Source organism: Atractosteus spatula, chromosome 8, assembly GCF_055471065.1.
Source record: "Atractosteus spatula isolate fAtrSpa1 chromosome 8, fAtrSpa1.hap1, whole genome shotgun sequence".
Taxonomy (NCBI): Eukaryota; Metazoa; Chordata; class Actinopteri; order Semionotiformes; family Lepisosteidae; genus Atractosteus; species Atractosteus spatula.
In genome coordinates, this window is record NC_142713.1 from 30,611,126 (window position 1) to 30,636,426 (window position 25,301).

Below are 25,301 nucleotides of genomic sequence, written 5' to 3' on the forward strand. Positions count from 1 at the left end.
GTTACACGAGAGCTAATTTACAATTCCTGTTACCAAGGGGGGTGTGCACTTATCCAACCTATTTTGTAGGTTTTCATTTATAATTACTTTTCAGAAAAAAAAATTCACTTGGAGGTTGTGGGACAATGTGTAAATAAAGGTAAAATACATCTGATTTAATGCATCTCAGTTTCAGACTGTTGGGCCACACACTTCACCTTAGAAGCTATATGTGGTTTTATATCACGTGCACATATTATACTTATTGTAGTAATTGCATAAGCAAAGCTTTGGAGTACTGAATGATTGCATAGCAAAACCAAACAAAATGCAAAACATGACCAGATACATTAATGTTATCTGTATGGGTATATAAATTCTGGATTTGCATTCTCATGCAGTGTTTATATTTATATTTATATTTTTTCAAGTTATTTAAATGCCTTGAATTTATTTAAAGATATAAGGTTTCACAAACTTAAAGATTAATGTGGCTTCACTTTTCAGTTTTAATTTTGTGGATGTCATCTGTACTTACCGAGTTTGGTGAGGTGAAGGATTCTTTTAAAAATGAATATGTTGTGATGGAGGAATCAGTGTGTATTTGCAAACTTTAGAAGCCCACTGTGACCAGATAAAACACTCGGTCTTTAACCACTAAATAAAGGTTTGCTATTTACCTGTCTTCAAATCTTTTCACACTGCAGCCGAAGCTCTAAGCATCAAAGCAAATTTTAATACTGTCGTGCCACAACACTCAGCGCAACATCTAGGGCACTGTCAGACATTTGCAGACAGAACTGACTCAGCTCACTTTTGTTCCCAAAAGACATCTTTTTGAAGAAACTGACAACCACCAATTCAGCTTTGTGAGCCCACTTTCAGTTTTCCTAGATGTCAGATTGCAGGAACAGACCATAAATGTCAATATAAAAGCCTGTCTTGCAGTTGGAAATAAATGTCAAGAAAATAAAAGTTTTATATGTGAAATACCTTCACCATATACCAGTAATCTCTGCCACCCTGTTTACTGAGCACTTACTGAAAGAAAGGGATCCCACCGAAGGGGATTTCTAATAGGTGAGGCTTATGCACTGTATGAATATGAACATACAGTACTACAGTACATACAGTAAAATATACTGTACATGCACAAGGTTCATGAAGTACTTGAGTGCTTTACTTGTACAAATCAACACCTGAAAGCAGATGTAGAAAAGAAGTACAATATGACAGTCATGTGTTTAAACTTGTGCAGATGCTACAAGAAGCAACAGGTTCTGCGTTCTCTCCTTCTCCATCAGTTGTCCCTTCCTGGGTAGGGGCTTAGATCACCACTGAGATGACACTCGCCCATTTCAGCGTGGGTGTCTACAGCAGGGCTAGCTTAAGAAGGCATTTACTGAATTCTAGCATTTATCAGCTACAAAAAGTCATCTTAGAGTTGATTACTTTTAGCATTTTTTACATTGAATTCTCTGTGAAAACTAAATCAAAAAACGGTTCTAACTTTTCCTATATGTTAACACGCTGACCTGTGGCTTTGGTGATATTTTGGTCAAATGTACCAGGAAAATGAATTGCACAAGCTGCGAAATGTTTACTTTTGCAAATTGTGACCCATATCACATTTCACTCAGTGTATCGCTACGCTGCTGAAAAGCTCTCTAACCCAATCACTCCCACTCCAACTCTCTCCTTCTCCATCAGTTTTTTTTTTTTTCATCTCCCACACTCTTAGCCTCTGTGGGACCCAATTTAGTCAGTTGTACACATGCCTGAATACAGCAGGAGACATGAAGGCCAAGAAATCGGCTACCTGGCTGCTGGTCAATTTTTCAGCAAAATTAGAAAATCATAATCTGTGACTGGATTCAGGCAGCCGGTTATTCATCTTAGGCTGGCAGTACACTTTTGTCCAGGTGCATCAACATTCTTGTTTCTTTTTTGATTGGGAATGTTACATTGTAACTTAACCTTACCCTTCATAATCTTACAGGTGAATTAATTGGCAGATGAATTGCTTGTACTGCATATATAGTTTGATATAGTTTAAATTATTCCATTGAGTATTCTTAATGAAAAAAAATGAAGATTTAATGTCTTAAGTGTCATAGTAAACATTTCTTTGTTCTAGAAAGCACACCTTTGCTAAATAAAGGTTGTACTTGTACATACAAATATTATACAATTTCTTGCTAATAAGATTTTCGAGGTGGAATTTAAGGCACTGTTAAACCATTTCAAGATTTTGTTTTCATATTTTGGCAGCATCTCTCCATCTTTCCTCCCAGTTTTATTCTGCAAGAGTTTGACAGTTAAGCGATCTGGGGATCTGAGCACCCAGATCCTATTTTAAAAGATAACCTGAGGAATGTTATACCTTTGACTTTAGCTCTCTCTCTTCTGTCATTGTGTGAAGGACTTCAGCATGTCTCTTCAGCACCCTTCACAAGAGCTGACGCTGCAGAATAGAATATCAAAAATATATCAAGTCTCTGAGAAATCAAAGTACTTGTTCAGGTCACTGGCCACTGCGAAATCTGCAGTATCCAGTGTTAGAATACATCCGATATTGGCAGGTAATTTGGCAGTGGCTACTGTGCGTTCTGTTTATTTAATCTTTACATTTACCCTCATTCAAATATGTGTTTATGCTGGTGGCAGATCAAGGTGGAGATGCTGTCAGTTCATTTGTTGCTCATGTATGCTGGTACATTTTATTATGCTACCGTGGAAGCACATGCAGTAGTACATTATGCAAATACACTCAGAGCACCTTGATATCAGCTAAAGGTGGCAATGTCCTAAATTGTTAGTGTGACATAATTAATTGAAGTGAAATGTTCAAACTATTGAGTCGGCCTACCTGTATCTTTTAGCTGAATAACAGGTTGACAAAGGGGACTAAAGCACACAGCAGAAAGCTCACATAATTCAGCAAATGTTCGATGGAAATTAAAGCTCCTCATTACAATTTCTGCTACCTTTGTTCATTTCAGATTTAATGCTTTCAGTAAGCCTGCACTTAATGTGACATGCAAAGGGACCGTTTTGAAATGTCATCTGAAATTAACTCATAATTTGGCTCATCCTTTTACTCAGTGGATAAAGCAAGAACTCTAGTAGGTCGAGATGAAAAAGTCTGTATGAGGTTACTCCAACCTGTGTGGGGAGAAACAAAATATGTAGGTACAGTTAAACAATGTACTGTAGCTGTAGAGAAAGAAGACTTTTTGCTCTCCAGCAGCAGCTCTCACCATTGCTCAGGGCTTTTAGGGGAGAATCTGCTAAAGGCTAGTCAGACCAGGACTAAGATCGTTAGTGTGGCTGATGTTTTTTTACAAAGCAGTTTAGATTTGTATCCATTTCTAAAACAGTGCATTTTACTGGATTAATCGACATGTAATGCCCCGTTCAAGGTCCTGTCTCCTGTCCTTTTAGTTATGAGCCCTGTCCCCTAACCCTATTCCACACAGCTGCTGGTGAGAGAGGAGCTCATGGGCCAGTCCATCATGGGCATTCTTTTAAGCATAAAGCTGCCGTTGAGCAAGTTTCCATAGTGAATGTCACCACTGAGTTGAAAAACACTCTTCCTAGTTGCTTCCATTTAACACTCGTTCATGAAAACAAGCAATATCATATAGTTAAATATTACCATTACTTATAGTAATATTTAATTTCTTGGACAACAGATATAATTAGCTTATGTTAACATTCATCGGTTTTACAGTAAGCACGAGTTTTCAAAACTGGGATATACTGTGAGGCAGTTTACTCTTGGAAACTATTTTCTGCTGAATGCCTATAGTCAGTACTGTACATCTAGATATTAAGTGAAGGTGAGGTGCATTCTTGAGTTAAAATAAATCGCCTGCATAGCATCACCAGCTCTTAGCTCTATGGTTTTGAGGTGCACGTCCAATCTGCTCATTGTTCAGCAATATGCTCCTGCTCACCTGACAGCTCATGCATTTTTTACTGCCTTGGGAGACTGAGTATTGAAGTCAAACTACGTGGTCTGTCAAACACCTACCATGAACTCTTTTTAATGCAAATACCCAAACTCCACAGAATCACATTTCATGCACCCAGACACCTGGGTCTTTCCAGTGCAGTCTTCATTTGACACTTGCTTTACTTTTCTTTGGGTTGGTAGTTTTAATCCTCATATTGAATTGCACAGCTGGTGTGTCCCAGATGGAACAGGGCTCGTGGGAGTTTTCATGGCTTGATTAGGAGAACCTGAATGTGAGCGTCTTTGGAGACACACTTGGAGCCCAGACACCCTGCTATACATACTGTACACATGCTCCCCACTCTGCCAACTTACAGAAGAATGTACCGCATAATGCTGCATAAGGAATGTGTGGCATGATAGTAGCTATTGTTTTAAACTCCATGAACATTAAGTTACAGTAAATATCCATCCATTTTATCCAGTACGGCGTTGTAGGGAGTTGGAGCCAATCCCAGAAAGCAACAGGCACAAGTAAGGATACACGCTTCTCAGAACACCAGTCCATCGCAAGACACGCACAGACACAAACGCACTCTCTCGTCAGGGTCAGTTTTCCCTGGAGCCAGTTAACCTACCAGTATGTCTTTGGACTGTGAGAGGAAACTGGAGCACCTGGAGGAAACCCAAGCGATCACAGGGAGAGCATACAAACTCCACACAGGTAGCATCCCAGATTGAACCCAGGGTCCCAGCTCTGCAAGGCAGCAGTGCTAACCGCTGTGCCACCATGCCACCCTAAATTAAATAGTCAGGAGGAAATGATGGCTTAGATTTGAAAAAAAAATTCCTTTAAAGCAAGTGCAGGCAACTTGCAACAAGCTGAGAAATTAGGTAAGATTTAATAAAAACCCAGATGGTTGTATTCTTTGGCCACTGAAACATAAAAATAGAGGGCTGTATCACCTATAGTTAGGAATCAGGATCAGGGAGACACGAGTCCTGCATCAGCAAAAGTTTTAAAAGATGTACAAATCACTATATATCGATTTGTTTTTCTCATTGCATCTTTGTTTAATCCAGTTAATGAGGCAGCGCTCACACATATGTGCATATTCTGAATAACTTACCTTTATACTTCCTCTGTTTCTTATGTAAAAGAAGCCAATCTTTTCTTAATTTTAATTTAGGAACAATCAGTGATCATTACTTTGACTTCATGGGCTTAACAGGTGTAGCTTCAGCCGTTTCTATTTAAAATTAGATTAGCTGATTATTTTTGTTATACACAACTCATTTGGAACTGCCAGTTGTATGTGTTTGCATGAAGCCCATGACCGCACACGGGGGAGAATGAGCAAGCGTAGGCAGACTCCTCCAACCCGGCCACTTTAGGGCCACTCGTCGTTTCTAACACTCTGCCTGAAATAGACGCATCCCACGCTGACAGCACCTTGTGTCTGCAAGTGCCCAGGGGGCCACAGGGGTCGCTGTGTCGCTTAGGCCTCACTAATCCCAACATGCCCTCAGCAGCACTCAGCCAGTGTGCGGATAGTGACACGACCCAGACATGCGATCATGATCGTACAGCTTGGGCGAGTGCTTTTTATGGTTGTGCCACTCAGAAGGCCATCTTTTCACTGCTATTGTTGAAATCTATTTTCGCTGCCCCTTAGTACGGCAAAGGTTCCCGTTTTGTGTGTTTAAATGAATGAGCAAAAGAGAGGGAGTAGGGTTTAACTGAAGACCTTGAAAAAAGAAAGGTATTTATTGGAAAACAGGATCGTCTTTAGGTACATTTTCAGTATTGTTATGGGTATGTTACTGTATACTGCTTGGTTTCCTTCTTAAACCTCTGAGATTTCTACTGACCTGCCACCCATGTGGTCAGGTGCATAATAAAATACTGGGCCCCTGGAAGTGGTGATGCAGAAGGAATGGGTTTTGCTGTGAGAAAAGTGATCTGCTGGATGATGACAATGATTATACAAAATTTGAATTGGAAAATTGGAAAAAAAAGATGTAAAAGTTGTGTCCAGTTATTTCACTGCTGGAAATGCCTCCGTCTTGAATAGCTAAGCAGCTGACTGATGTGCCTTAAATTTAGCTTGTCTTGTCAATAAATTACTCCTTGCATTTTTTAAATGCCAGAATAATTTGTTAGAAAATTGAACATCCAGTGCTTTGAATCGGTCATTTCCTGGCATTTTGCTTTTGTTAACTGTCTGTAATGAATGGCCACTGCTGAATGTTAAAGCATCTGAAGAGCATTTGTGTTCCTTGCATGAGAGGATGAACCTTTTGGGTGCAGTAGATTGAGTGGTTGTTGAAGTTTGTGGATCCCATGCTCTGAGTTGTGAGTCTGACAGCATTTTGGATTCTGGGAGTCCAACCACAGATCCTACATATTAATAAGCTATTACAAGAAATACTGTACAGTACGTCAACACACTGAATCTTTCAGGTTGGAAATAAAGTTTAGCCATATACAGGTGTGAGTCAAATTTCTCGTAGAAAACAAACTGCCCCCAGTGGTGGAGGAATGGGGAGGTGGGGGTTATGACTCACAAATTTTATGATGCCTTAGTCATACTCCAGCACCTTGTCTTTTTCCTTCACGGTATTTAATGTGTTTCATTCCTTCTTTTATCTGTAATGAAAATAGCTTCTCATGCACATTTTTCAAGATCCATAATTCAAGAAGAAGATCCAAGAAGCTGTTAAGTACATACCTGTACAGTAGTAAGCCAAGCACTGCCTAAATCCTGTGAAATGTCATAGAAAAAGGCAATAATGCCTTTGAATTTAACTGTATGGTCTTGGTGCTACAAGACTTCACAGGAAGTTCAGCTGTGCAAAGAGAGCTCTGTTGCTTTCGTTTCTGAGGGAGAAACTGCTTTTTCTTCCTAAAACAAATTAATGCATTTCACTGTTTTTAGCTCCTTTCCAATGCGCTCGTCACATGTGGGTTGATGGTCAAGACTGACCCCCCAGGACAAATACTGTCACGGAAGGACACCAATTTCAGCAATGTCTCTGACACCCCCTTTGAGACTTCTGATTATGTTCTCAGAATTGTTTTTCCACTTCAACATTCATTTCTTTTTAATTACTGAATTAGTTAATTGTCATAATTGCAAAATCCTTAATTTTGACATTTTTAATGCTTTAATGCTCTCAGTAGTAATGGCCTAGTCATCAGATCTGCTTCACTTGATGTACATACTGGTACCTACTGTACTGCAGTACTGTTCAGGAGATTTTTGACTCTAACTTGATTATTCTTCTAAATGTTTTAGTTTTATAATATACATCATATTAAACATCAGAACAGTTTGTATGGTTACAATTTTGTTAACCAACATATCCTTTTGATATTTGATTACCTGCTTTACTGTTATTATTTGAGTTTTTGACTTCATACAGTAAGTACTAACTACAAAGGGGGCTGCTTTTACATGTCTAGATGTGGCACATTATGGTTATTGCTAGCTTATTATGTATTATTTACTGACAGTTTTGTCTAATGCCAGTTTCATTTGTGCCTATTTCCACAGCTGAGCAGTTTACCAGAGAAATCTGATTGAAGTCCTTTACTGTAGAGTACAAGAGTACTCTCCCACATGGGATCAGAGCCCAGAACACTCCAGTCTAGAACCCTAACCAGTTCACTAACCAGACACTCAGTAATTTACACCCAAATTTGGAAACTGAGTATCTTCATTTATAAAAAGCTGTTACATTTTAGAGTGGTGGTTAAATCGTGAAATACTAGTACGTGCCAGGCATTCTGTTAATGAAGAAATGATTAAGTCTGAATAATAATCTTCTTATTCCCTTGGTTTGTCTGTCATAATATCAGCCCTGTTTGGAGGAAGTGTTGCAGAAGCTGCTCTTTCTCTTAGTGGTGAACTGTCTATGCTTTTGGCCTGTACATTTTAGGTCTTTTTCTACTTTGTATGCCTCTTAACATTGTGCTCCAGTATACCTTCTAATTTCTTTGTTGATTCTTTGTTGAGACTTACTGTATTTTGTTGGTTTAGTCATTCTTTTTTTGCTTTAGACAAAGTATTTCTGCCAAACGGAATGTTTTGATTTTTAGAACTTTATTCACTGAAGGCTTTAACTCTCTATCACTAAATTTAGTTTTTCTCTTATGCTCCCTGTGATCAAATTGTATGGTGTCCATATGTAGGTAATATGTGTGTTTTCTGACTTCAGTGCTGCTATTTACAGTGTTGCTTCATTTGCAAACTATAAAAAATCGGTGGTTTCTTTTTTTCATTACATATTGACCTTCTGCCATCATAAATTAGGCTTTAATTTCATGCACTCTTAGACCTTGTTTGGACAGCACATTGGCTTTTGGTACTTTTATGACTTAATTAGTAAGTAAATTCATCTCCCAGTGTCTAAAGTCACTAGAACAGTTTTCTGCTGTATTTTTTTTCTAAAAACAAGCTTTCAGAATGATGAAAGAAATTCTATTTGGGATCATTCACAACTTTAAATTAATTTTCACTCCAAAACAAATAGACTTTCAGCTCTATTATGTCATGGCTTGTGCTGAAAAGTGTTGGTCGTACAAATTATTTAAACGTCCAACAAAACTGTTAGTCCACTAGTAATTAAAAAATTGATGTAACTTTTGCAAAGTAAACTGTATGGATTGTAACAATTCCTTAAACGATTTAACACGTTTGTAGGAGACGTGTGAAATTGTGGAAATTATAAGTTACAACTGCAAGTCCACAGCTGTGCCTCACTTCCTCAAATACTTGCCAGACCTACTGCGATATGAAGTCTTTAAGGCTGCCGCCGGAGAGCCAGTGTTTTAACAAGAGTGTTTGGCAACAGTATGGGGATTCCAATGGCTCATGACAAGCTTCTCTCTGGATTTCTCGTTGAAACCTCTAAGCTGAAGAGTGTCTGTTTGAATCCGGGCTGTGCAGCTTGCATACAGTGAGATGCCAAAGCCAATACCAGGTGAGGCACTCCTCTTTTCTGCTGAAAAGCTGCTTTGAGCTCTGTTTACCCCCATTTACCCTTAGGTATATATTTTTCATTATTATGACCTAATACTGTACTGGGAAAGAAAAAAAGGTGAAGGTTGATGGACCTGCCAAGCATGTCTCAAAAATCCATGTATGAATGCAGCGATGACTCAGGAGAATCATTACACAGAAGGAGAAAGTACAGTAAATGGAAAAACGAAATAATTGGAGAACTGTTTTTGTTATTGTTTTGCAGGGGTAACGGTATAGTAAAATCTTCATCTCTAAATATTGAGACGTAAAGGGTTTCCAGAACGTCTCATTCTGCTGCACATTTCCTACGGGCAGCATAGCTAGACGGCATTTTGCTGACAGGAATTGATTGCCAGCTCAGTGACTGCAATTGAAGAAGCCCAGTCTGAATTTCTCCTGCGGTTTTAGGACTTAGATAATGTTTGCACTCAAATCTGTTCACGCCTGTGTATTTTAATCACATTTGGTTTCAGAGAGGTGGCACAGGTGTAGAAAAATAGCAGCTGAAATTACGATTATTAGTAATGGTAGTGTGGATTAGATTGTGGTTTTGCGACGAAGGCTTTGTTTTTTTATATCTTTTGCTTCTGTCTCCTTTCGCGAGACAGAATTCGCCTGATTGTGTTGACAGATGGCAGGGAAAATCCGAAGATAATGAAGGAGAAGGAAGCCCATCATCTTTCTTCTCTTGTGCACTCTGCTCTCAGGCTGCGTATGCTCAGTGAAGTGTAGGAGAGCCCACTACTGCACTGATTCAAACAGCAGGTCTATTCCTCAGACCACTCACATTCCAAAATACAGAAATTGCTACAGTTGATGTTCTCATATAGTTTTGAAAAGATTCCCTTCAGGAAATATTGTAGATTGTTTTGTTTCAGAAGAACGCCAAGAAATTACCTGTACGTTCTTTAATATGGTTTGTCTGTTGCCGTGAATTTTGCACACTGGGCAGAGATTGGGAGTATTAAAAACACCCTGGGATGATAATATTCTGAATAATATAAGAAAAAATATTGTGCATTCTAAGGAAAATATTGCTAATAAATTATATTCAGGTAGCCAGCTAAGCCACATTCAGAAAGCTGACCCACTTCTGTCATTCTTTGGTGACTGTGAGTTACCTCTTTGATAACACACTCTCATGTTTGGGCTAAAAAGCAGAGCTGGAGATCTACAGTGTGAGAAGCCGCTCTGTGTGTGCTACAACACCTGCACCTTCAGCTCCTTCAAGGGTCATGTGCATCCCTCCACTTCTGTCAAGTACCGGACCTGCTGAAGGGCTGTAGAGCTTTTTTTCCGCTCTCAGGGAAGCAGAGCTGTGCTGCTGTGGTGCCCGAGTGTAAAAATGAGTGACGATGTCTTGGAGAAAACCATTGATCTCATAAGCCCGATCGATAAGTATAATAATAATAGCAGTGACTCCTGCTGTGGGTATTCTGTGCTCTCCACTGCCATCTTCACTGATGGCTCCCCTCCAGGGACTCCACTGTGTTCCTATAATTACAGCTGTGGCCTCCACAGGTTATGGTTTTTCCCCTGGACTCGTCGTTTCACAGACGGATTCTCCAAGAAATGTGTGGCCATTAGTCACTTCCTTACATCACTCACAAAACACTTTTCCTTTGACATACGTGTATACTTGTGCCATGCTTAGCCAACTTTATGTGATAAAACAGATTCTGCTTGAAACGCTACAGTTTGTAATGACCCGGATACTGACAACAAAGCTAGGCATTGCAGACATGATCTAATGCGTTTGTATGTAAAATTACAATATGTGTATATACTGTATTATCATATGTTATATTTTAGAAAAAAAGTGATGAGACGAATGATCAAATGATCATAGAATGAATGTAATATTTGATGACGCATACCTTAATTGATGAGAGCAAAGCTTAGAGGCATGTGTGTTGTGTTGATCTCTGTCTACAAAACTAAAAGTTTTCTCAATAACATTTCCTCTATGCATGGTTATAAAGGTTGATTTCTTGGGGGCAGATCCTTTAGAATTTTCTACTATTCATTGTCTTTCGGATTGGTATTCACTGTGGATAATGCCAGTCCGAGTTCACACGCAGTCTTTGATAATGAATCGCCCTTTTAACATCTGCTTAATACAGCCATTTTTGTCTCTAGTATAATCGTTTTACACTGCTTCTTCACCAATATCACTTTTCACATCAGATTTACACTTGCTGGGCATTGTTAAGAGTCAATCCACAAGAAATAATAAAATATGTGAAAAAATACACCGCAGAGCACAGCACAGGCTGAGTGTTTGTCTGCCTATGCATCTATGCATTTCCACAGGAAGGAATAAGGAATATTTCAAAATCACCTAATTGCACTTAACCTAAGGTGTTTTCTTAAGCAGTTCATTGCCATTTTCGGGGCAAGTTAATGTCTTCTGCCATTTCACGAGTAGCCGACAGTGGTTCTCACTCTCTTTCTGTTCTTAAACAGTGAAGCCTATTCCACTGTCGCCCATCGAGGCCCAGTCTGCCACGCTGTCAGCTGGCCCCCGGGAACGACTTGCCCTGGAGATGCGGGTTCGAGAAGTGGAGGAAGAGAACCGCGCACTACGCAGGGAGCTCAGCCAGCCACAGAGAGGCCCGGTGCCTAAATCTCACCATGGGCACCATGGCAACCAGTCAAGGGCTTACTCCACAGAGGAGGGCACAGGGGACAGTGAGAGCCAGCGTTCTGGGGCTGCGGGCAACAGCTCAGACTGCGCACAGCACCCCCCGGTGGACAAGTGTGAGGTAAGACAAACATTAAGTAGTATTAAGAGTGTCTTGCGTTCAGGAATTTGTTACTCTTCATGTAGTGGTGGTGAATTAATTTTTTTCTGAAAGAATCTGTTTTTTAACAGCCTTTTGACACAGCTTCCCCCCCCTCTTTTAGATCAGCGTGATGATTTGATGTTGAAAACCATATTGCATTTTTATAATAATTTGTATTATTGAACTACCTTAGATAGTTCTAAAGTAACAACAAAACGTATTGTTAAGTGTTCTGAGTTTGTCAAACTTTTAGCACATTTTCACTGTTATTTTACTTAATGTTGTACAATACAGTACATTTAATTTTTTCTAGTATAATTCATAAGCTGTCAGGTTTGGAGTCCGTTTTATTTGATCAAGCGGTATAATACAAGCTGCTTGTATATACTGTATGTAAAAACAATATTTACCCTCACTCGTGAAGTGCTCTGCCAATAAACAGTTAGATAAAATCTTTTAAATACTGCCAAAATATGTTAAGGTGACATTAACAAGTTCTCAGACTGATGAGAATAGTATCTTACTTTCCTGAGACACTACTAAAAATATATATTTGGCATGAACACCATATTTTTACAAGGTGTTTTAAATCTCTTGTGATTAAAACAAATGCACTTTAGGAATGCCATGATCTAGACCGACATAAACAGGATCATGTTAGGATTGTTCTATATGTTTTGGCTGTGACACAATTTTCATAATTTGCAGAAATGTTCCTAAAGAAAAGTGTTTGAAAGTCACATACTGTACCTTACGGGATTTGTAAGGCCAGATAGAAGAAGCTTTAAAAGGCCCTGTGAGGGTGAACATCATGGTGTTGAAAGATAAGTGATTCTGCTGACACTGATGCTGCTGTAACAGTGGGTGGCTCACAGGTAGTGAAGTGTTGTCAGTGTAGTGCAAAGTGGTGAAACTACTTTCATCAATAGCAAACCAAAGTCTGTCAAAATCAGTGGCTATCCACGATAACTGCACTGAAAATAATAACAGCTGTCAGTGAAACCTCATTTTACATGTTTTGACATTTCCAAACAAAACGCAGAACATGGATTAATCAGAAATCACTTTATCGGGGGTTTGTCGTCAATGAGAGGGTGATGAATTACAGGTGTAGTGGACACTGGGTGTCTTTACCATTGGAGGGATGCACACATTTGATAGCTGCAGTTCTGAGGGGTATAATAAGTATTGCTGGGTTTATGATTCTTACTGTAAGTGATGCCCTTTTCTGTTAGCAAAAAGGTGGTTGTTTCAGCTCGCAAAGTAATCTGTCAGATAGACCCTGCCAGGTCATTTGATTTGGTTGACTGTGCGTTGTTTGATTGTGTCAACTATTATCACTGCTGGCGTCTGTTGATGGTGGATGGAATGGCGCATGATGCTTTCATCACTTTACATTATTATATTCCTGCCAGCAACATATTCAAAGACTGCATCGTGACTTTTTGCATGTGCAAGCTTATTGTGGCCTCACATACCCCGTTACATTAATTCTTTTTGAACACCCCCCCACCCCCACCGCATCCCTGGCAATTGATCTGGACAATTTAGAGTTGAGCATGTGTTTGCATGTTGAAAAACATGGAAGACCATGCAAACTCCCCACAGACAGGCACCTCAAACTAGCGCTAAACAGAGAATCCTGGAGTTGTTAGGAAGTAATATTGGTTGATATGCTGTCATGCTGCCCCATTTTGCATTTCTATTTTTTGTCTTTTTTTCCTTTGCATTTCATTTTAAATGTACTTTATCACTGAGTGAATTCAATATACAGGTATTTCTCAAATTTGGCTAAGGATCAACTTTGAAAGTTACATTAAAATCAATATTGGTTTGATTGATTTTTTTTTCACCCTACAGATGTTTTGGTAAGCTATGAACAGAAGCTTGTAGTATAAATAGCATAGTTCTATCTTTAGACCTTGAAAGCATATTGGCATGCTGACAAAAGATGCTGACAAAAGACCTCTCAGATTGCTTGTGAACAAACTCTCTTTTCCTTTAAATGTCATGACTCAGAAACATGACAGGAATAGGGAAATCAGGATGCTTGAGAATGTAGCAATTTAACATCCTGTCTCTCAGCAGGTAGCCAACTAATGTCAATTTGTGGCCCCAGTTTATAAGGACTTTACAGAAGAGTCACATCCCCTCAGGCAAACTGGAATGTTTAAATTGAATGGAGTTTTTATGCTGTATTTTATAGTAGTTTTTATTTAATAACATCCTTGGAAGAAGTCACCTTCTCCAAAGAATCCTACTTTGCTGTCTTATCAAAAGGCTGGTTTTGGTCTGAAACGCCAGCCTCAAGTCAGTGGCTAGCCTCAGGCAAGCCAGAACAGATTCATATTCGCTTGACAAAAGTCTTTCAATTTTGAGCTTATTCACCTTTAGATTCCACTATAGACTCTTCCTTCTCTATACTATAGCTACACTATAGCTCCCTTCTCATTTGTTTGTCTTCAGAAATTCAGTAGTCTTTAATAAGACAAGCAATAACTAAATTACAATAGGAGGGATATTTAATGGGGAGCGAGAGAAAAAACGGCTAGTGAAGTAAAAAATTACAACAGAAATTGGGAAGAAGCTGATTGGCTTTCTATGCCAATTTCTGATTTCAGGTAGTTTTTTTTATTTAATATAATTCATGACAGAATTCACATTCTAGAAAGGGCACCATTATTGCCGTTCAACATGCATTTCTCTAGGTATTCTAGCAAGCGTGTACTGTAGTTGGCTTAGTAGTAAATGCTTGGCATTGCAGGTTGTAAACCTTGTTGTTGATTTGGGTGATTTTGACCAGGACGGGAAGCCATCTGTTTTTGGTCTGGCCTAATTCCGCAAACATCTTATGAAGCATGACAGAGCCTGTGGAGATAGAATTCCGTTGTCTTGTGTTCCATAGTTCTGCCTCGTGACGGCTGTAAATAAACCCTTTCACACTCGGCAACAGCAGCCTTTGCATCTTTTCTCTTTTCTGTTGTGAGGGCATCCAGGATCATTTTGGACAATTCAGCTTGTGCAGTATTATTACTGTAATTTTTCTGTTGCGACCATGGTTCAAAGTAAAGTGCAATAGCACAGCTTGGAAAAGTCTTGTCTCTGCAATATCAAGACAAAACATTTTTACATTCAGAAACATCATTCTCAACATTGCGTGTTAATTATGATCCAAGATCCAAACCTACAGTACCAGAGTAGTCAATGGGCAGCGTGTAGATGACTGTTTTTTGTGTGTGTGTGTGTGGGAGGGGAATTCTCATGATAAAGTGAAAAAATATACTGATGTGTCTTTATCTGTCTCTTGTGTCTTTTCCTTCTGTAGACTATCCATGTGGCCATCGTTTGCGCTGGGTACAATGCCAGCCGGGATGTGGTTACACTTGTGAAATCTGTGCTTTTCCACCGGTAACGTTACCCCTTTTCTAGTTTTCTTACAAAAACACACAACACAGCAGTGTTTTGTCAATGGTGAATTTCATGTTCTTGCCACAGAATAAGGCTTTCTCCCATCATGTACCGCTAAGCTTCACTGCTACCTCAGCTGCTTTGGCAATCAGTACATACGGTGTTTACTCCTGTCCCCTATTCATACAGTACCTCTACTCTAGTTGCCAAGCAACATGTCCGTTTGCAACCCAGGCAAAACTGCTTCCTGTCTCCTGCTCCACTGTTTCATCTAACTGCTATTTCACCTGCTTACAATATGAGATAGAAGGCTGTACATTAAATCAAGGATGCCACTTCCACTGTATTTTATTGAGGTGGTATTATTTAGGTGGAAGACTCCTAATATCTTAATCTTTTTCTTCATTAACCCTTTGTAAAATGCAAAAGTACAACATTTGTTGTAAGCACCCAATAGGAGTTCAAGCTGAGTATGTGTCATCTGATTGACCCTTTTCTTATGAACTCATCCCTTTATGTTTATTCCTGTTTTTCTTATATTAATCCTAATCATTTTTGCCCTTTGTGGCTCACTGTGCCTAAAGGCACAGTGCAATTACAGTAAAAAATAGATTCAAAGGTGGGATGAATGCATGGCATTGAGAAACTGATCCACTGTCTAATAACAGATCGTGACTCATTCTTTCTGCTCTACTGCAATGTTTGATATCACCTGTTAAATTGGTATACTTCATTTGAAAGGCACACTATTTTCCCCTTGCACATAAAACATGATTGGTTGTGAAAAGCAGGAAATATTTTAAGGAAATAAAAATGGAACCAAATTATAATTTAATGTATTTACTTTAAGAAATGCTACTGTGTTTTTCACTCCTCTGATCGTCAAAGATATTGTTTTAATGACAATATACTTCTGTTTGTGTTTTCTTAGTTGTTGCTTTTTATAGAGGATTTTTCCTGCTGATGATGAATGAAACAAAGAAAAATGTTAGAAAACTATTTTTAATGTGTTCCTCTTTTTCAGACAAGTGTGAGGTAACTGTAAAGTATCGTATACTCCATACTTTTGCTAATGGAACTTCTCCATCTGGTTGTCCCCAGTGACTTTCTTTTAGTGCTTTTGCTCTGTGATTAAATACTAGTTAAGCTTAATTGTTTGCTATCATGCATAAATAACTCTTCCTTTGCCTCTTGACCTGTATTTAATTTTTCCGTAAGTCCTTAACCCTTAACACTAACTCCAGCTCACTAACAGCTTTTAGATATGACAGCTATGGTCTTTCACTTAAATGTATCTGTATTTATAGCAAACATTAAATAGAAAAAAAAACACAGGGCTGCGGAGCCAGTCATAACAAGCAACAGGACAGGAAGGCAGGATACACCCTGGACAGGACGCCAATCCATCACAGGGCACACACAGACACAAACACGCACACACTCCCACCATGGCCTGTATTCCCAGTAGCCAGTTAACCTACCAATATGTATTTGGATGGTGGGAAGAAACCAGAGCACCCAGAGGACACCCACACAAACCTGGAGAGAACATACAAGCTCCACACAGATAGTGCTCTCAAGAGTTGACCCCAGGGCCCCAGTGCTGCAAGGCAGCAATACAAAGACCTTGGAAATACCTTGTAGAGTATCAATAGAACTGCCAACATGTCTCAGATAAAAAAAGTCTAAGGAAAAATGGGGACTCCTGTAGGAAACTGTCAGTCTGTCAAAGACTTTGCATGGCTTCCTATAATTTTGGAACAAGCAATGGGTTTATTCCATGCTGAAAAGAAAAGAAAGGAAACACAATGTTTCGGCCGTGGAGCCTTCTTCAGGTGTGAGGAGCAGGTGTTTCAGCTGTGAGGGCGTGGGGCCTTCTTCAGCCCACACCTGAAGAAGGCTCCACAGCCGAAACGTTGTTTCCTTTCTTCTCTTTTCAGCATGAAATAAACCCATTACCTGTTCCTTTGCAGCCTACGCATGCTCCCTACTTGAACTACTTCTTCCTATAATTTTACTGCATACAGTACAGCATGTCTTTCTAGTTATTGTACCATATATCAATGTTGTTGCAGTGTATTAATGCAATTGTGTCTGAATACCCTTGATGAAGCCGTCTCTTGGGTGACTCTGTGAATCATATATTTTCTGCTACAAGACATGTATGATTCACACAGTGAACTGCAGTCATTTTGCTGATGTGTGCGAAATTGCTTCACGTACAGTAAGTCCTTGTGCTGTAGCTGCGGCACTGAAAGGGATCACACAGATACGTAGCTGAGATGAATGTGGTGGACTGGTGTGAGGGCAGGTTAGTGATCCCCTGCCTTTTAGGATGTGGTCTATCCCTCACTGTGCCACTTTCCTGGCTTCTCCGATCTTGTTGATCGATGCAGAGCACCTCATTCTCACAGGCATTTATTTTGATACCAACCAGGTGATCATCATGACTCAAGTGGAGCCCATCCTAAGCTGTTCTTCAGTTGCACAAAATTGTCTTTACAGTCAGTATGAATGGCAGTTTTTCCAGATCCTTAATTATCTCAATTTGGCAATTTTAATGCAATTCAAAAGCCAAACATTGAAAACATTTTGCTTTTATGAAATTGTACAGTATGTCTTGAGCTCAGTATTTTATTATCTGAAGGGACAATACTACAAGAGTAATAGACATACCTACTGTATATGCTTGCTTTTAAACATATCAATAACTATGTACTTTTTGTATACAATCAGCTGTTGATGTAAAATTTAGACCATATAATATTGTTTTCGTATCCCTGTAATATGAATTTCTTGGTATTAAAAAATGCATACAAACTGTTTCTGCTTCATAAGCAAAAAGTGAATATTTATGAGGTGATTGTCGACAGCACTCAGACATCTCCTTTTTACTCGTAAAAACTTGGAGGTTTATTTTGGTTATCAGATACATCAGGTATCTAACAAAATATATTGATTTATTGTGATGGAAAAAAGTTTTTCTTATTGTTCAAAACAGAAGGTTTTAATTTATCATCATTCCTAAAAAAATGCATCAGTATGGAATATTTGCCCTCTATTGACCTTCTGAGTGTTTCCTGCCAAATAAATGCTGCTCAAGTGGTGCAGTGCTCTTGGCATTTTCATTCTTGGCAATAACTGCCAAACAAATATTTTTGAGTGTAGCATAAAAAAAAAATATTCCCTCTCACTGAGAACATGGATCTGCCTTTTTAGAGGTGTTTTTGGGGGTCATTGTCTTCATGGGATATGAAATTCTGTCCAATCAGATGGGATAGCTTTATGGACATAAATATTTTTTGTTTATGGTGATGAATAGGTGCCTTTACTCTTGTATTCTGGAATCATTCCACTGGGATTTTTGTACATTCTATTTCAGAACAACGTTTTTAGTCTTCCACAAAACAGCAGGTGGTAGTTTTCCTTGGAGAACAGCCTGAGTGTGTGCACTTTGTAACGTAAAGATGTGCTGATTTTAAATACAGACATGCTGTCTCTGTGGCAAATGGTGACATCATTAAAAGTAATAAGCATTAAAAAAACATCCTTACAGAGTGTTAAAATAATAAAGCCTATTGGTTTAAAAATAAATGTTAGTCTTCAGTTATCTTTTTGCTGCTGCTTAAAGTTAAGCCTGTTTTTTATTCATTTTCTTACATTTTGTGCTCCCATTTTGACTGACATGACATGACATGGACAGACATCAATGAGAAGGTGTTGTGGGAAGCTCCGGGAATTTTTTTTTACTCACGTCCTGGGTGTTTTGACGCTAGGCAATGTAGAGTGCATCTTCAACATTTGAGAGATGTAAGAGAACATACTCAGAAATTTCTTCTGTGGCTTTACAGTGTTTCTTGTAGTTTACACTTCAAAATCATACTGTAATTCTTTCTCTTGTCAGGTCAGTATTCAGTTTTGCCTGTTACAGAATTCTGATCTCATGCTGCCACAAGTTTAAACAATGGGGAGTAGTAGGATGCTCCTATAGATTTGTCCATTTCTTATTAGTACAGGGAAACGGATTCATCTGACTCCCAACACAGGACAAATGTCACATCTAGCACATGGGTGTAGTAAAAGTAGGTGTATGCCTCTCAGTGAATTTGTAGTAGTCCATGCCTGGAACTGCTTTTGTGTACTTCTAGACAGGATGTGGCACACCTGCTTTCTTCCTACACATCTGTATTTTTAAAGTAGCTCATAGTATTTCTGTAGTATTTGCTGTATTACTCTAAAAGCTATACTGAGACAGAGTTCTAGAATCTAAGACTGACCTGTTTAAAAAAAAACGTTTTTAATATTTTTTATATTTTATTTGAGAAAATATTTATTATTTAACTATTTACACAGAGAGCCTCGGTTGTACACGTGAGTTACTGGGAAATTGCAGGTATTAATTCTTGGTAATAAATCAGGAAGATACCTCTCCCACAGTTTTTCACTTTTCCAATGCTGTGCATGAAAAAAATGCTGCCTTTGAAAAAGAAAACGTGTGTACCATGCAAGTGTTATATACTGTAGATATTTCCCCCTCTTCAGTGCATAATTCAGCTTACTTCAATCAAAATCAAAATATTTTACTCTGTCACTCAGTTTGTTAGGCTATTCCCTGCAGAGCGATTTCTTTGAGACAACAGTGACACTTTCAGAATATTTTTCCTTGGCTTGAAATTAATTGTCACAGAGTATGCTAGGGCACATAAAAGTGATGCAAATCTCAAGACGTTTCATGTCTGCCTTCCTCTGCAACTTTGGGGTAGCTGTTCAGTTCAAAATGTGCGGTTTCTTTGCAGTTGTTGGAAGTTGTTGCAGTTGTTGGAAGTTAATGGCCTTGTGTCTTTCAGGCGAAATCCCCTTCATTTCCACTTCATCACAGACTCCATTGCTCGGCAGATCCTGGCTTCGCTGTTCCACACATGGATGGTCCCAGCAGTGCGTGTTGACTTCTACGATGCAGACGAACTCAAGGTGAGCCCTCCTGGCCCCCCAGCATGCTCTGTCTTTTTATATTTCCTGTAGGCCTCACTTTACATTCCTGGACAGATGTAGCACAGAAAAAGAAAGTACTGTCCTTTTTAAAAGGTTGTATTTTACACAGCATTAGAGCAAAAATTCATATTTCTTTAGCATATTAACTTGAGAAAGACAGGTAGAGCCACTGCTTTTTTTTTAGGAAGAGTAAGTTAAACGAGAAAAAACAAATTAATCTTTTTATTTGCATTTCCTTGGTGAATGAACTATACTTAGCTAATATAGCAAATATTTTAGGTACATTTGGTAATAAATATTTCTCGTGTGTTGATATGATGTTGATCAAGCATAGCTACAAGTGAAAAATATTCATCAAGAATGTTAGATCAAGATGTAAGACTTTAGTAAGATAAAAATGATTTTTTAAGTTACTTAAAATGTGATTGAAAAAAAACTTCAACTCCAACTACAAACTGTTATGAATACCTGTGAAGGACACTACATAATCTGGTATTTGTAAGGACAGTTGCAGTTAATGATGTGCTTACAAACGTTTTTCTTGTTATAGTCAGAAGTGTCCTGGATCCCTAACAAGCATTATTCTGGAATCTATGGTCTTATGAAGCTGGTTCTTACCAAGACCCTGCCTCCAACCCTAGAGCGAGTTATTGTTCTGGACACTGACATCACTTTTGCTACTGACATTGCAGAGCTCTGGGCTGTCTTTCACAAATTCAAAGGTAATGTTTATTTTCATTCTCTTTTTTTGTTTAGTTTTCCTGTTCTCCCTTCTGAATCTCATGACAGTTTCGTCTGTGTTTCCAAAGGTTTTAGGTTATTTTAGCTAGGTTTAGGAAATGGTACCAGTCACTTTTAAGTAAGTAGATCAAAAAAGTGCCTTGCCCCTTAATTTAAATTAAATTGAATTTAAACTGCATTTTACTGGACTTGGACAGCTCTGAAATGTGTGTTTTGCTTCATCTTTCCAGCAAGATATCCAGCGTTTTGCTGAGTGAGCTTTGTAAGAATTGCTCAGTCTTCTTTTGGTTTAAATTGCAACAAAACAAGTTTATCAGCTCATAGGAATTCAAATGTATGCCCTAAGGAGGAAAAAAAATGGAAATGTTATTTTTTCTCCTTGCTAATTGTTTAATAGCGAAAGGTTATAAAATAAACTTACTATAAACCTGTTTTGCTCATGCCAGTCTTAATACTTTTCACTTTCACATCTCTGCATTTGAAATAATTGCAAATCAGTGGTTACAGGAGATAGTAGTCGACATCTGTGAAAAGAAAAGAAACTGTGTCTACATTGTGAAAATAATTTACAGAGACCTTGAGGTGGGCTGCAGTATGCTCTTGCAGGTCTACTGCAATGATCCTCTGAAGCAAAACTCTCTCTTCAATAGCTTGTTAATCCATTGTGTTTATACAGTAAGGCAGGAAGGCACTGAGAACAGAGTGTAAGTAGATCCCATTGGCTTTAATTAGATTGGATAGTGCAGGACATGATGGAAGACGAGCACAGCATGAAGAAAGATTTAGAAAACTTCCCAAGCCATTAGGGGAATATTAAATGCCACGGCCTGGTAGGATCTTAATTAGCAATAAAACTGAAGAGGTCATATTTTGTCAATTCTCTTCTCTTACCTCCTTCCCTCTATAAGACCCTCCTTCCCCCAACATGTTTTTTGGTTCCCCAGAGTTGAAACTGATTCATGAATGGCACGCGATGAGTGGGGCCACTGTAGCTGTGGGCTCCCCTGCAGCCATTAACTGTCAAAATTAGCTCTGCGCACAGCAGGGCCAGCTGCTTAATCAGTCACTTGTGAAGAGTGGGCGAGCCCCCAGTGGGTTCTCACAAATGGCTTTGCACTTTGGAGTAGATGGTATCTTGAGCTTTAAAGAAGCAGGGCTTACCCAACGAATCTCCAACAAAATTAGTCCTGCTCATGTTGAATTTAGAAGATTCTTGCCTCTTTTCTCTTCCAACGTCATCGTGGTCTCTCTGCGACCGGATGTTTGAAACATTTCATTTGTCAGACTTACTGTATCACATCGCTTTCGATAACTGCTTATCCATCAGGGTCATGCTGGCCAAAACGGGCCCTGGAAGTATTGGGCACAAGGCAGGATACACCTTGGATAGGATGCCAGTCCATTGCAGGGCACCAGGACCAGTTTTCTCAGAAGCCAATTAACCTGCCAGTACAGTATGTCTTTGGACCGTGGGAGGAACTCAGAGCATCCAGAGGAAACCCACACAACACAGGGGGAACATAGAAACAGCAGACAGACAGCACCCCAGGAATTGAACCCAGGGCTCCAGTGCTGCAAGGCAGTAATTTTAGCCACTCCGCAACAGTGCCACCCATGGCAGGCATACGTTATTTTTTATTTTCCAAGATCAAGGTATAGAAGATCATCATAGTCCAAGGGATATATACAGTACTGTATGAATTATTACTCTTGCCAATATTGTACCGTTTATGGTAGGACTTTAGGTGAAATAAGTAACTAAGTAAGTCAGTTAGGGTTACTGTAAGTGTATCTGAGCATAGAGAAAAGCTTTCATGTTTATTTTTAATACAAGGATAGATTCAGGCCATCAGACCTTAAGTTCAATAATGCCTTGGTAACTTATTGTAAAGCACTTCTGTATAAAATGTCCTTTTGAGTTCAGATGGACATGAGGAGCTTATTGGACTGCATCCTGAGACTTGTCTTTCTTGATACCTGATTTGCATGTTATACAGCTGAAAAGATGCAACATTGCTGGCAAGTAACGATGAAATGATAATACTAGAAATTAAAATTCAAAAGCTGAATCTCCACTTGAGTAAATCCACTGCTGTTTTTTATCCTCCTGTGTGAAAGTGTTTTAATATATCATCTTGATTGACAACCCTACCTATACAAAGGATGAAATGCACTATGTGGGCCACAAATGTAGGCGTGAATCCTCAATCTGTTTTTTTATTACCTGTATTATGCTCCACACACCATATTTTATATATGTGACAGATGCACAGTATATCACTCTAATGCTTTTTTATTTAAGTATCAGGTTTAGTTTTTCATTTAAATGGATTTAAGCAAATGCAGCAAAAACAAAACACTAAGGAATATCACAGAATCCCGACACTTGATTTTTTCCTGAAATACTGAGCTCATGTAAAAACTGATCTTATCAACTTCATCATTTACTCCAACTCAGTAAAATGGAGGATAATACCAGATCATATATTTTTTTAAATGAACGCAGAATTTGTTTCCATATGGTGAGTTAAGTATTGCATCTGGGGCATTTAAGTATTGCATCTTGGCCAATTCCACAGTGATGTCTGTATGTAATATTAAGTCATTTAACTACCACTCTAGATTAGTACCCCCTGGCAGTCACATCTATACAGCTAATAATAAATACACGGCTCTTGTTTGGAAGTACAAATGTCCTGCCAGAGCAGACAAATAGTGAGACCATAGGTGCAAACAGTTACATGCAAGAATCTATCAGTTAAATCATCTCACTTTGATTAAGACTTGTTCGAAAAATCATCGGAGATAGGGTATTAGCTGAGCCCAGCCCTTAAAGTTGAACGAGAGTTTAAGATTACTGTAAAATAACTAAATTTAAAATGTATTTAAGGTAACAAATGCAAATAAGCCAAATGCAAAGTGAAGTACAAAAGAGCAGTGAGAGACTCAAAGCTTATGATTTTAAGTTTTACAGGTGTTTATTTTGTGTGCTGGAATTTCTGCTTTGTAACAGAGTTTATTTAACTAAAGTTCGGGAGGGATGTCAGCAACCATGCTCAATCATTCCCAGCCGTCAGCGATTAGCAATCACTCCCTTCGTCCGTCCTCCACCGAAACACTATAAATACCAAATGCAATATCTCTCTCCCTCGCGTGCGACTTTTGCATCCTACCTCCACCCCGACTCCACCTCTGCGGGGGGGTCCTGGCCTCCTCGTCCTATGGCCAGGAGGTCGGCCCTCAGCCAAGCAGGTTAAGCCAAATATTCGCTCCACGATAGTTCATTACGCTTTGATTTTGGGCATTGTCATTCCTTGTGAATTTTAAATATTGTTGTAAGCTGAGGTTATACTGGTTATACCAATAATGGATAATGACATTGCCATTCAGCAAATGCTAACCACAGTTAGCCAATAACCACAGTTAAGCACAAAATGGTACATTGGGTCCAATGCTTAGCACTGTAGGTCCACTACTGAAGGAGAGTCATGTTATAATCTGGTCAATCAGAAGTCTAGCTCTAACAGAGACCTGGAGCATGGGATGGCCTAAAACGTCTTTTGTACTGGACTAGTGACAACGAGCTATGGAGTAGTGACTAGGGAGTGTGAGCTATACTTCAGCAGAGACCTCTGGGAAAGAAATAGAAACAAGTTTACAAAATAGCCAGCTGAGAGGTGAGCGAACCAATTTAGTGTTTCAGAATAAGGCTGGCCATAACTCTCACTCTTACCCTTTGGAGCAGAAGAAGCAAGACGCTATAAGTGTTTTCCACCTTCCGATGGACATTCGGGCCTGCTCTTTGAAGACCGAAACCTAAAAGGTATATCTTTGCACTGAAGAGACCAGCAGCGTATGTAGGGGCAGGGTGTTCAATATGTGAGATAGGATGTCTTTAGTACGTGCCAACCACAGCTTGTATTTCTGGGATGCATTATCTGTTATAGGGAAACAGTTCTAGTGAGTTTACCTTTAGAGAGCAAGAAGGTCTTGTGGACAGTCTTTGTTGTGTGGAAACCTGCATTACCCTTAAACTGTGGTCCTTCTTTGGGTTTGCACTGAGGTTAATCATTCTTTTAGGGAAAAAGTGAGAACATCTCTGAACATCTCACTGCACCAGAAAAAGACAGAAACCATGTGATACACTTGGTCAGTTTTCATTACTGTCAATGTGCGGTGTGTTAGTTGGTATTTAAATTATTTTTACTTTTGCATTAAGTAGACAACACCCCTCTTATTGTAATACAATGTTGCTGCATTCCTTGGGGGTGTGTTCAGTGTACCATAGTAGTCACAGTTGCTCTGGCTGCTAGAAGATGAGCTACAGCTGTGGAAGCCCTATAAAGGCAAAAGGCACACTGGACACGCCCCAAAGGGATGAGCAGGGCCACCCCCGGAAGTGGAGGAAGA

General features: G+C 39.1%; 1 protein-coding gene across 1 annotated transcript in view; it reads left to right on the forward strand.

The window, feature by feature from the left end:
- Positions 1-25,301, forward strand: part of large1 (LARGE xylosyl- and glucuronyltransferase 1) — a 94,878-nt gene that overhangs the window by 39,529 nt on the left and 30,048 nt on the right. The window contains exons 3-6 of the mRNA XM_088924145.1: positions 11,431-11,729; positions 15,076-15,158; positions 20,006-20,129; positions 20,701-20,872. Coding sequence (XP_088780271.1) covers positions 11,431-11,729; positions 15,076-15,158; positions 20,006-20,129; positions 20,701-20,872 — 678 coding nt within the window. The remainder of the gene's footprint in view (positions 1-11,430; positions 11,730-15,075; positions 15,159-20,005; positions 20,130-20,700; positions 20,873-25,301) is intronic.